The sequence below is a fragment of the Ixodes scapularis genome, unplaced genomic scaffold, assembly GCF_016920785.2.
Source record: "Ixodes scapularis isolate PalLabHiFi unplaced genomic scaffold, ASM1692078v2 PGA_scaffold2__306_contigs__length_199485367, whole genome shotgun sequence".
Taxonomy (NCBI): domain Eukaryota; kingdom Metazoa; phylum Arthropoda; class Arachnida; order Ixodida; family Ixodidae; genus Ixodes; species Ixodes scapularis.
The window spans coordinates 93,037,351-93,050,201 of NW_024609857.1; the positions used below are offsets into that span (position 1 = coordinate 93,037,351).

Sequence of the window (12,851 nt, forward strand, 5' to 3'; positions counted from 1 at the left end):
TCTTATGGGCATAACGCTTTTCAGTGTTGGTTTTCAGTTACAGCCAGCTGTTAAAGAACCTTGTGAAAACCGGCTGATAAAACACATTCTGTGTTAAAAGACCGCACAAAGTGTGCTCCAGTTTACAGCGGTAGCTGTTACATTGTTGAAACATACGCATACGCTAAAGCTTTGCGTATGCAAAAAAAATTGTGGGTCGGAGTGCGCTTGCGCAGAACACAATAAAAGGGCTAGCATATTGTGTACGCACACAACACTGAAAATTTTGCGCTGCAAGCTAGCGGGCTCTGCGGGAAGTTCTCGAAAGATCTCGGGCCCAGCGAGAGCGCCAGTTTCAAGATGGCGGTTACCTCGACTGGCGCAGCATGGGCAACATAGTGTTTGCGAAGTTCAGTGTTACGTGAAATTACGTGGTACAGTATAGACCACTTACAACGTAACCGCTTATAGTGCAGGGCCGAATATAACGCGGTTTTTTTAAACCACCGGTTCACCTCCCATAGAACTCCATGTAATTACATACCGCTTAAAATGCAGGCGCGCAAAGGGAAATACCGGTTATAGTGCGGCTTTTGGCATGGCCCGCCGACCGCGCCGACGACCGGAGCAGCGAGCTCGCTTCCCTGTGCGACACTAGATAACGGCGCTGACGGCGCGAGCCGCAAGCTGCACTTATGCTGCACTCGCGGGGCAAGGAGGTTGCTCGAAAACGCGGGGAGAAGCGAAGAGAGAGGCTTCAGTTGCCATAGCGACGGAGGGACGCTTGCACGAGTCGTTCACGTGCGTGCGTCCCTCCGCTGCGTTGGAAACAAAGAAACAAACAACCGCAACGACAGACCAATCGCAGGTCGAGGAGAAGTGTTCGCGCGCGTTGCATGCCGGTCGCAGGCCGACTGCTTCTATTCCGCAAACATGGCATTGGTTGTGATCGTCGTCGTAGATGGCGTGCATCTCATCGTTCTGCGTAAAAGCGCTATCCTTGACTGTGAATTTTCGTTGTGTGTCGCTATGATAACCCAGCACGTACTAGAAGGGAAGATCCACCTACTCGTGCGGCGATGCCGTGGCGGCGATGTCGTGGCGGCGCTCTCAAGACGGCAGAAACGCCCGTGTCGTCGTGTTTGTTTACTTCGACTACAGTGGTGAAGTGGTGATTTCTAAGCATTTGTGTCCTCAAACATCGCCCGGATTTCTTATTTGGTGCATTTCATGCGTGTGCTCAAGTTCAAGGTATTACTGGCGCGTACCGTATGAAGGATGCGAATTTTCACGCATTTTCATCTTCGGAGAAAAGTGATTAGGGTTAGCAATCCTGAACGCTCGCAACGTCCGTCCGCAACCCGCGACGCCGTTAAAATGCTGCGCCAGGCAAAAGCCGCTCATTTCTTTCAAAATGTGTGACACACTTGAGACAGAACTGTACTAGTCTGGTGAAATAAAGACTTTCCTCAAACTAAGCTTTATTTTTCATCTAACATAAAATAAATTCTTTTACAAAGGTAAGTTGTCTCATGGCATGTATTTTGGCCTGAAAAATTGATGTTTTGGTTATAGTGCGATACCGCTTATAGTGCGGATTTTCGCGACTCCCGAGACATACGTTATATGCGGTCTACACTGTATTCAGCTCGGCATTCTTTCAGTGACCTACCGCAGTCAAGACAGATCGCTGAGCAGCTGAAGGAGTGCGTAGTGAAAACGTTCACAGCTTGTAATGTGCATGGATGCTGCGATCTGCTCAACGCTAAGCCTCTTGCCACAGCTCATCGCCGACAGACGAACGACTCTTCAAAAAATCAACCAAGCTGTTGCCTAGCACCGGACATCAGTAGGTCATGAATCTTTTCCCGCGACAGCATCGATAAAAGGCGCCGTCTCCACGGAACGATGGATGCAGGCTCCGCGACCGAATTTGGCGAAACACCTGTACTCGTGGCCTCCGCATATCCTGCAGAGAAGCGCGCTTGACTAGGTAACTGCGACTTGGCTTAATTTGAAATAAAATGATTTGAAACATTTTGACTTTTAATATTCATTTTGAGGAGCATGGTGGCACTGTAAGCATGTGGAATTCTATGCCTCTGGCAAAGTAAATCAAGATCATGCGAGATGCTCACTTGGAAACATTTACAGAACACACAGCTAAAATCGATTCGAGCAGGTAGTTTTTAGTGTACGCTATACTCTTGCTTATTGCACACGTAAGAGCCAGCAATGCTATATTAAAACTGTCTAATGTCCGAATGCAATGCACCTCCCATTCCCGCTCTTCTGACAGAGTGAATCTTGTCTGGCCATGTCAGGCGTCAAGCAAACTGAGTGACTGCCGTGTTGATATGCCGAAGGATCGTAGTGTTAGTGTAATGTGTCTTGCGTGACGCAATGAATGACGTGGTTGCGCGAGGGGCAAAGGCGATGGGAAAGAATGGTAGCTCAGCGATCACACAACATTTTGCATGTAGATTCCACCAGATTTTGCCCAAAGGAGCGCTAACAACTATCGTCATAAAAAACATACATATATATTAAAAAAAAGTATATATATAGAAGGTCGGCAATGGTGCCAGATTACAGCCGCCATTGCCGACCTTCCCTTGTCTTGCCAAGGTACCAAGCCACTGAAGTGGGCTTTGACAAGCCTTCACAAAGGCCAATGCTGGGAAGAGGGACGCAGGCCGATCTGAAATAGCAATAGCCTGCTCTCATGTAATAATAGATCAAAGTGATCAAAATAAGAGGAAACAAAAACTTAAGGGGGGACACAAGCCTAAAATGCCCATTTTTTTGGAAAATGAGTTTTCCAAATGTTGCATTTTTGGCACCTCTAACAATTAATGAGCAATATGGCGAAATTTGGTAAACTTCCGCGCCGTAATTACCAAGAAAATAAAACATTTTCAATACCTCCGTGGTGTTCTCAGGTGCGGCACGCTCGCGAAAGACGCGAGGAAAGCACCATTGTTCAGATTTTCAGTACGGTACCGCGTCGTGCCCGCGAGGCCTAGCGTGGCATTCGTAACCTCGTTGGAAAGGCTGTTTCTCGGCAAGGAGGATAGAAGGGTAAGAGAGGGCATGACGGCAGCTGCGTAGCCTCCACAAGCCATGCACCCTTGACGCCTCGCCTCTTTCTAATTTTCCTCCTTACCCTCCTCACTTATCAGGCCAACGTGACCACATCACATGACCGCAGCTAGCCTTTATCTGATAAAACCTACCGGACAGAGCGCGCGCAAGCCTGCAAGGAATCCTTCTACAATCAACCGTACATATCACACATGACATGTCACGCGCACCAATTGCCAGAGAGATCTACAGTCACGTTGGCCACAACATCATTCAAACTTTTTATGACTAGGCTTCACCAATATTGCAACGTGCCCCCTCCTAGTACTTCTAACCTCCTTGCTCCTCGGACGTTTTAGTAATATAGTAAACACGGGTCGAGGGTATGTGTGCGCCGGAAAAACCCCGTCGCAAAAATAGGGAAGAACCGAAACTAGAGCCGCCATAACGTGTTATCTTTCGCGGCGGTTCTTGCTCCAGACCACGTTTTATCGTCGGATCTGCTACATCTCGCTTTTTTGCTTCAATCTTATCTCATCTTTTTTCGTTCCGAAAATGACGCCGAGTAAAGGCTATGTGCACGGAAGCTTCGGTAAGCGTTCTCGGTTCACTAAGTCAAGAGGCACGGCGTGTGGCCGGCGTTCTAGAGCTCCTGACGCGGCCATGTCGGCGACGTCGCCCAAACCGTTGCGCCCGTCACGGTCTCCGGAGTCCTTTTCTTCTCCGCCGCATCCCGAAAGTGGCTCAGCATTGACATAAGCAGACGAGTTGACGACCTTCGAACGGAAAATCACGGTTTTAGACCGACCTGCCACCTTGCCAAAACCAACTGACGACGTTCGCGACGCGGCGCTCAATAAGTATCGTTTCGTGGATGTGTCTGCCGTGAAGACATTGGTGAGCGCGTTGCTGTGTCCCAACTGCCATGGAAATGAACTGGACTTGAAGGAAAGTGGCGTTGTTGTCATCGTCTGCGGAGCTTGTGGGGACATCGTGACGACACTCCAGTCGGCGACCGTCGGAGAGACCCGGCAGAGCGAGCTTGCCGCGCACCTTTGTGTTCTCGGAAAGGACTGCGGCATCAGCTTCACGAAGCTGAAGAACCTTTTCGGGGGGGCTCTATCGCCGATGCATTTAAAGACCTATCAGAACACTGAAGAGAAGGTGAACGAAGCGTCCATGGCAGGAGCGCGCGATGGGATGCAGGCGGCAGCGACCGCAGTGAGGGGAGCTCAGATGTCCGAGGATGGAGAAGGCCATGTCAACAACGCAGATGACTTGCTCGACATCTGCGTCAGTTACGACGGTACCTGGCAGAAGCGCGGCCACACGACGAACTTCGGGGTTGGCGCAGTCATTGAAGTGAACACCGGTTTGGTGCTTGACTTCTCCGTTCACAGAAAGTACTGTCACGGATGCAACCTGGGCCCAAAGGAGGATGCAGAAGGCTACCAGACCTGGATGGAGTCTGATAAAGATGTTTGTCAGAAGAACTTCAGAGGATCGTCAAACGCTATGGAGGTTGCAGCTGCAGGAGTCATCTTCAGCACATCTTTGGAGCTCCACAAGCTGCAGTATGTCACCATGCTAATAAGTGATGGTGACAGCAAGGCGTACACGCACGTTGCTGGTCTTGGTGCCTATGACAAGGACATCCAGAAGGAAGACTGTGTCAACCACGTGGCCAAGAGTATGTACAGTGGCATGGAAAAGTTGAAGAAGAGCAAAAAAAGGCCTTGGAGGGAAGGGGAAGTTGACTAACATCATGATGAGAAAGCTAATGGGTATTGTGCGACTGCTCTGAAAGACAACGCCCCCGACGTCACCAAGATGTAAAAGGCGTGTACGCAAGTCTCTTGCACTCATACTCTACTGATGAAGCACCACGACATGTCGCTAGCCTTAGCGGAGAAGACTCATGGTGCCACTACAACCGCCACAACGCGCTGGTTGCTGCTGGGAAACCGTTTTTGCTACGCCCACATCGCCCAGCCTTCACAAGGGACATATTGCAAAGGAGCTGGTGCCCATCTACAACCGGCTGTCCGATCGGAGCCTGCTTCAAAGGTGCTGCAGAATGAAGACTCAGAACCCCAATGAGTCGTTCAACGCGCTCATCTGGAAGAGATGCCCCAAGACGGAATTCGCATCGCTGACGACAGTGGAAACTGCTGCGGCCATGGCTGTTCTCGAATACAACTTGGGGCCTAAGGGCTTTGAGAGGATCCTCAAGAAGATGGGCATTTGCCCCGGAAGCCACCACAAGGAGCACACCAGGAAGGCAACCCAGCAGAAGATCCTGAAGGCCAAGGTGAAGGCACTGGACACCTCTAAGACCGCCCAGAAACGTCGCAAGCTCGAAGCCATTGCAAATGAGCAGAAGAGAATCGAAGAAGGACCGAGCTGGAGAGTTCAAGGTGACATTGAGACACCACAGACAATTCTTTTGAGGAAAGAAGCTCAAGTAATAGAAAAGTGGACTTGAAATTTCGAACGAGTTTTTCTCAGTTCATCTTTTTGGCAGCAAATCCCACCTTAATAAAGCTATCGTTTCGGTATGAAACTACCGCGAGACTTAATATTTGCGGATTATATGCCGAAATTTTATCAAGCCAGTTACTATGAACTTAGATTTTGCATTTTCATGTTCCTTTATTATGAAAAATTGTAACTTGCAAAACTTGGTAAATGTAAAAAAAAAAAAAGTTTCATAAACTTTTTTTACCTGTAAAATGCATATTTTGTCAAATTTCTTTTCATAGTAACCGGCAACAAGTATTCCAGTATGCATTCCACCAGAAAGATATGTGGTGATCGACAGCATTTTTCAATGATAGATTCATTGAGCAGATTCCATGCAAAGCTATATTTTGCTTCGTTCCAAATGTATAGAACCTCACAAAATTGGTTCACAGGGCTGAAACTTTGCATGCCCTCCTTCTATACACGAACTCAACTCTGTTACGTCACGGCGCGGTGGTGGCGCGTCGGGCACACTTCCAGTCTGGGGCTGTGGGCAGAAGTCCCCATACGAGACGTGTATTCCTGCTTTGTTTTGAAAGGAACCAGACAGAAACCTGCCTTCTCGTCAAAACACCACGATTGGGGCTGTACCAAAAGAGTCAAGAAAGGTTTGAAGGTCAGTTTTCACGTGCTCGGTTCGTCCGAGAACTTTGATATGTGTCGTGAAAAGGGAAAAACAGATGCCGTCAGACCACGAATGCTTGGGCGGGAAGCACTTTGGGTTGAATTCACGGATACTTGTGGTCATCAGATCTATTTGTTTTGTTCCAACATGAACGCGGGAAAGCCGTCAAGTTGCACGGACCACCTGCGGACTACGTTCAGTGTGTCTTCAAGTTCAAACGGCCGCCTGATCGTTCAAACTGTCGTCTGCTCTTTCAAACGTTTCTGCTTGTCAACTGCTCTTTTAGACGACACCGGCCCATAGACCAAACGTGGGCCCGGTACTTGCGATAAAAAGTAGGGGCAGGCCTCAAAAGACTCGTTTTAAGGTTGGTAAGCAGGCTTGATGTAAACAGTAGATACAAGGAGATGTTGATCATTGTTACCAGTGGCCATCACAGACTTGTTACGCCTAATTCACTTGGTCCGATTCTGCTTGCGATTTTGAGTATTGACATCGACCATCTCAGCTACGGTTCACACTTTTGCAGCCTGAGCGACGTCGCGACTGAAAATTGCGAGCGAAATCTGATCATGCGAATCAGGCTTTAGCGTCCATTCTGCGGCGTCCAGGCGGAATGAATCGCTGCAGGTCACATTATTCACGCAAAGTTTCGCGGTGTAACAAGCCTCGGTAATTTTGCTGAGGCCACTCAAATAGTCAGGCATTGCCAGGGAGACTAGAATCAACAATTTGAACGCGAAAAAGGCCAGGGGGACTCACACCGATGCCGACAACATCACTTTCCAATGGATCTAAGGTATTAATCAACACTAAACACATTTCTTCCACTTTCCTCTGCAACATATTCTCTCAATCTCTTAAACTCTCTCAAGTTCCATTTGATTGGAAAGTTGCTAACCTCATACCCGTTCATAAAACAGGCGATCGCCAACTAATCAGCAACTATTGTTCCATCTCGCTCACCAGCGTTTCATGCAAACTCTTGAAGCATATTCTCTATTCTAACATGATAAACTTTCTAGACTCTCATAACCTCCTTTTCAAGCACCAGCACGGATTTTGCAAGTTCTACTCATGCGAAACTCAGCTAAAAACATTTCTAACTCACGTTTACTCAAATTTTGATTCCAATGTTCAAACTGACGCCATCTTCATTGACTTCTCCAAAGCATTTGACAAGGTCCCTCACCAACGTCTTTTAATCAAACTAAGAGATATTAATCTTCACCCTTCTGTAGTCAATTGGATTTCTGAATTCCTCACTAATCGCACTCAGTACACTTCTATTAACAATATAAAATCTACCACAAGCACAGTAACGTCTGGCGTCCCTCAGGAAACCGTTCTTGGACCCCTTTTTTTTAATCTACATAAATGATCTCCACCATGGCATCACTTCTGAAGTATGTTTGTTCGCCGATGACTGTGTCATTTATAGATTGACTCATTCACGCCACGATCAACTAATTTTGCAGAATGATCTCCAACTTATATTTCAGTGGTGTTATAAATGGCAAATGGCTTTATCGCTATCTTTTCCCCGCAGTTCATATGTTCTATCCTCCTCTTACCACCTTTCTGACATCCCAGTAACTGCTTGTTCATTATATAAATATCTAGGAATTCATCCGACATTTGACCTGTCATGGACCACTTACATAATATCTGTCATCGCCGATGCTAACCGCACTCTCGGATTTCTTCGCCGTAACCTCACACAAGCTACATCCCCCGTAAAGCAACTAGCTTATATACTACCTTGGTCAGAACTAAACTAGAATTCGCTTCTTCCATATGGTCACCGTGGCAGGCATACCTAACTAACAACCTGGAATCCGTTCAAAGGCAGAACCCTCCGTTTTATTTATTCCGACTATTATTCCCCTTACGCAAGCATATCAGGGTTTCGCCAATCAGCTAACCTTGACACTCTTTCTCACCGCTGCAGGGTGTCTCGTCTTTCTCTTCTTCATCGGATCTTTTATTACAACAGTCATCTCAGACAAAGTTTGTTATCCCCTCTTTACCGCATTTTCCCTTGTCTCGACCATTCTTGTAAACTCCGTCCGATTTCATCGTCAACCGTCACTCACATGGCTACTTTACCATTGGCGACTGGAACTCACTGCCTGACGTAATTGTTTCCTTATCTGACACTAAGAAATTTTCTGCAGACATTAGTTTATTTTTTCTAACCCATAACTAGATTACAGCGTGTTTCTGTAGATAAATAGTGTTATTTTTTTTTTTTTTAAGTCTTCACTCCCTTGTATAATGCCCCCCAAGCCTTCAAGGAATAATAAATGATGATGATGATGATCATCATTGTTTATGGGCGACGGCGAGCTTCTTGCCCACACTCCATCGCGCCTGCACGGCGCCGGTGGCGTCCGCTAGGGGCGCTCCGGTTTGTTTGTAAACATGAGTTAGCGTATATGGCTACAAACACCCGCCGCAAATTTCACACCGATTGAGTGAGCGGTTCATAATTAGACATGCCCAGGTAGTGTTCCCCCTTAAGGACGGTGACTACAAGTCGGTAGGTACCAGTTTTACCGACTACTTTACACACTGAAAGGGAATGGGCAAACCTGCTATGTGGGCATTGGTGCAAAGTCACCGACAGTGTGACAGCCGAGACTGATGACGACGATGAGCCGCCTCGAGACCCCGCTCTAGGGGAAGTGATACAGTTGCTGGATGTAAGGACGGGGATTCTGAGGATGTGCTGGTTCAGGTCATTTATCTTGAAAATAAGACCTTTGGCACTGCTAATTACCGAACACAACAGTTCCGCTTCAATGACTACTTCGGGTGACCTCTTCGACTACTTCTTTCGAATAAAAATGCTTAATTCGAGATTCAAAGCTTTGCTCAAGATTTTTGTCTTTTTTTTTGTTCTTCTAATAGTTTGATAATGTATTTAATTTGCATATTTTTCGCCGTCCGACCGACACTGAATTAACAAGATTTTATCGTATATATAGAACAGGGGTCTCGAACTCATTTGAGTGTGGGGGCCAGATAGGATGCTCCCGAAAGGTTGAGGGCCAACCAGGGGGGGGGGGGGGGCGTGCCAGCATTTTGTAATTTGGGACAAAGGGGAAGAGCAATGTTTCACGTTGCAAAGCAGCAGACTCTCCCAGAGAAACGAGATTTTCTAGAGAAGGGTCCTCGTGATTTCTGCTATTTGCCAGTTACCCGTTTTGTGAGTACACATATAACTTTTTGCCCACGGCAGATGCATTAAAAAAATTTGAAACGCCAACATTCTGGCACTTTTTAGTAAAACCAGATCAAGGACACTCTTGTTACCCTGTCTCAAAATTCCCTTGGGTGGACAGGCGTGGGTATTTAACTCTTCATACGGCAGATTTTACTTTCCTGAGCATTTTTATAGCAGCATACTCGGGATTTATAAGGTATATTTGATGTAGTAAAATACTCGTATTTTAAAGGTATATTTAATGGCTAGAAGCCCGAGCTCATAGCTTTATCTTTAGCAGTCGCTCCTGCTGAGCGTGACTTTGTACAGACAAGGTGCCTGCTTGAGCAAAGAACTCGTACTCGCATCCTGGTAGTGATATTGTCGTTCCGGTTTATTTACACGAGAAAGGGCAGAAAAACAAATATTTGAACGAAGCAATACTCAGTCCAAAAGAAAAAAAATTGTGCGAAATCTCTGACCACGTTACATGAGCGAGCTCCTTGTTGAGAGGCGATGAATCGACCACATAAAAGTATAATTTACGGCGCATGTAGCACTCGAGCCATGGGAAGGGGGATTGCGGCCGGGGATGCTTGAGGGCCGCATCCCAGAGAGCTGCAAGCCGCATGCGGCCCGCGTGTTTGAGACCCCTGGTATAGAATGCACCAGGTGGTAAAGTTCGATACAAATGCAAAGGTGCCTATACTTTTACGTCAAATATTCGAGGAGACGTTCCGACTGTTTGAAATAGACACTATTTTGAAATACCCGGTTTCACTTGAGACTGGGTCAACTTCTCGACGAAACAAAAAAAAAATGTTGCGAAACACTTTTGCCAAGTCCTGTAATAGATGCAAATCTGATACAAATTGTAAGCACAAGAACAAGAACTTACCACAAGATGTGTTGATGACGTCCCGCAATTCAGAGTACTTCCATTTCGACAGATCAAACTTCCCTTCGGCCTTTGCTCCCCTCACTTGAGACCTGCAAAGGTTCCAAATGAATGTTTGTATGACTTGTTACAAAAGCAGACACGGTAATACAGAATAGAAAACAAGTCTTGGCCAGATGCCACAATACCCACCTCACGGGAAGCACAGGGGTGCCCACATCTTCCACGACACTGTTGTTCTCTTGTGCCAGACGCAAGGCCAGTTCATGGTCACGTGACTCTTGCTCCATTTGCTGGTTCCTGAATGGGTAGGTAAAATACAGCTCAAGTAATGACTTTATGAACTGATACAGTCAAAGTCAGCTGAATATGCATGCCACGAGTCCGTATCTTGAGACAATTTCCTCCGCGACAAGAGGCAAAAACGACTGATGCGCCGTTAAATTGGTAAACAAATACAATGATGAGAAAGCTCACCTCAGTAGTTCCTCCCTGTGATCGATGACAAGCTTTTCTTTCATGGCTTTCTGTAAAAAAAAGCTTCACCTTAAAATCATAAAGCATCAAAAAACATTCTCTAAAAAGCTAAAACAAATTTATGGAAAATTACTAGGTAATTGTGTTGCATGCAGGAAATCTTCTAGCATCCCTAATGTTTAGCGATACTCAGAGTTTCCAGACGCCAACATTCACAGCACTCTTTATCAAATAGTTCAACACAAACCATGTGTACTCTTGATAGTTGTTCCTAGAATGAAGCAATGCTGCCGCTAATCCGGCTGATAAACCTGGCGATCTTCCAGAGCATTCCATACTCGAGTTCATCTCCCTCAGTGTGTACAGGTGGTTGAGCTCCTCCTCACCTATTTCTCTGGTCACATGACCTCCCCAGTAACCAATAAGAGTCGAACACATCACTCCCCTCTACCACCCATCGACTGATCAGTGCCGAGCATCGCGTCCAGGCTTTTATCTAGGCTTCACGAAATGCTGAACACCTAGCCAAAAGAATGTTACGCATTAATATAACGCAACAACCTTATTTTTTTTCACAACGATCATCAGAAAGGCTTCTGCTTAATTAAGCAAGTTAAAAATCTAGCACTTCTTCTTAAAAGATGACCAAATAACACTTCACTATAATAAGTAATGAAGGAAAAAAAACCTCAACTCTCACCGCCAGCTTGGCATCCTCCAGCTCCTTCGCTCGTTCCTCAGCTTTCCTCGCTGCCTCCATTTGAATTTTTCTAAAAAAAAAAAAAAAAAAGCGAGAAGCAAAACAATTGTTTTAAAGAAACTTGCCAAGTGTGTATCTGTGTCTGCTACTAAACAAAATAAGGCAAAGTACCTAGCATAATCTGTTTTACCATATTGGCGAACGGCAAAAGCTACGATCCCAGTGAGTCAACCAGAGCATCATGCAATACTCCTGCAGAGAGCCGTCACATGAGTCACTTCATCGCTCCATTTAGTTCAAGGAGGCTGGAGCATTCCCCTTTTGCCAAGTTATGCTGAGAAAGAGTATGAGTTAAGTTAAGGAGGGACACTGGCTAGAGATTTAACTCCTGAACTACTCAAGTGATCGGAGTGAAATTTGCGGGGGAGATTTAACGTCAGATGTAGGCATACCGTGCAAACTTTCGGTTCTAGGACAACTTTACATCCCTGCATAAGAAGATGTGTCACTCTTCATTAAGAAATCTATGATATGCAAATGAAGCTGTTAAGCACCATTTTCACTGCTATAATATATGGAACTTCAGGCTATCTAGTTTTTATAACTCAAATGTAAAAATTTAAGGAAAAGTGATTACCTCAAAATACGCGATGCATAACTTTCCTATGTAAATTTTTTAAAACATAGTTTTTTTTCTCAATGAGGACTTTAACTTAAAACAAAATAAAGTAGATAGCCCGATTCCCCAGTAAATTTCAGTTCAGAAACATTTTGATTGCGGTATCAGAATACTTTTTTACTAGGGGTGTGCAAATACCGAATAGTAGTTTTCAAATCGAATACCGAATCGAATCAAGAAAAAAAAGCCGAATATCGAATCGAATATCGAATAGTGATTTTATTTGTAGGAATTTTTCAAAGTGTACTGAGAATGAGATTATTATATGTGCAGAGTATGCTCCAGTGGCTGAATATGCATCTTGTACAGAACAAAAGCTAAAATGTAAAAAAATTAAAAAAGTAAAAGCAGTTGCTGTTGGGCACTAAGATCCAATTTTATGGCACAATATAATCTAGGTACCATAAACGTCACAAAAAACAAAAAAGTTACAGCCACGCACATCTTTTTCTTGTTAAAAGTACAACCTAACACCGCGACCTTTTTTTTGATAAATATTTCTATATCTCAAAAAAGGGCATTTTGCGATATTTGGTTTCCATTTTAAGAAAGAAAAAGGGCACCCGGGATTTTATTTAACATAAATAAACAGATAGGTGTTAAATCCGAGTAAACAGGCTAAAACAGTATAATCTGAAGTAAGAAAAAAAAACGTGGTTATGTGGCGCAAGACACCGT

General features: G+C 45.3%; 1 protein-coding gene across 2 annotated transcripts in view; it reads right to left on the reverse strand.

Annotated features, from left to right (window-relative positions):
• The window catches only part of LOC115327800 (unconventional myosin-VI), a 60,817-nt gene that overhangs the window by 7,272 nt on the left and 40,694 nt on the right, over nucleotides 1–12,851 (reverse strand). For both annotated transcript variants that reach the window (XM_029988841.4, XM_040504520.2), the window contains exons 21-24: nucleotides 11,495–11,564; nucleotides 10,795–10,844; nucleotides 10,510–10,617; nucleotides 10,318–10,409 (exon numbers count right to left, since the gene is read on the reverse strand). In XM_029988841.4, coding sequence (XP_029844701.1) covers nucleotides 10,318–10,409; nucleotides 10,510–10,617; nucleotides 10,795–10,844; nucleotides 11,495–11,564 — 320 coding nt within the window. The remainder of the gene's footprint in view (nucleotides 1–10,317; nucleotides 10,410–10,509; nucleotides 10,618–10,794; nucleotides 10,845–11,494; nucleotides 11,565–12,851) is intronic.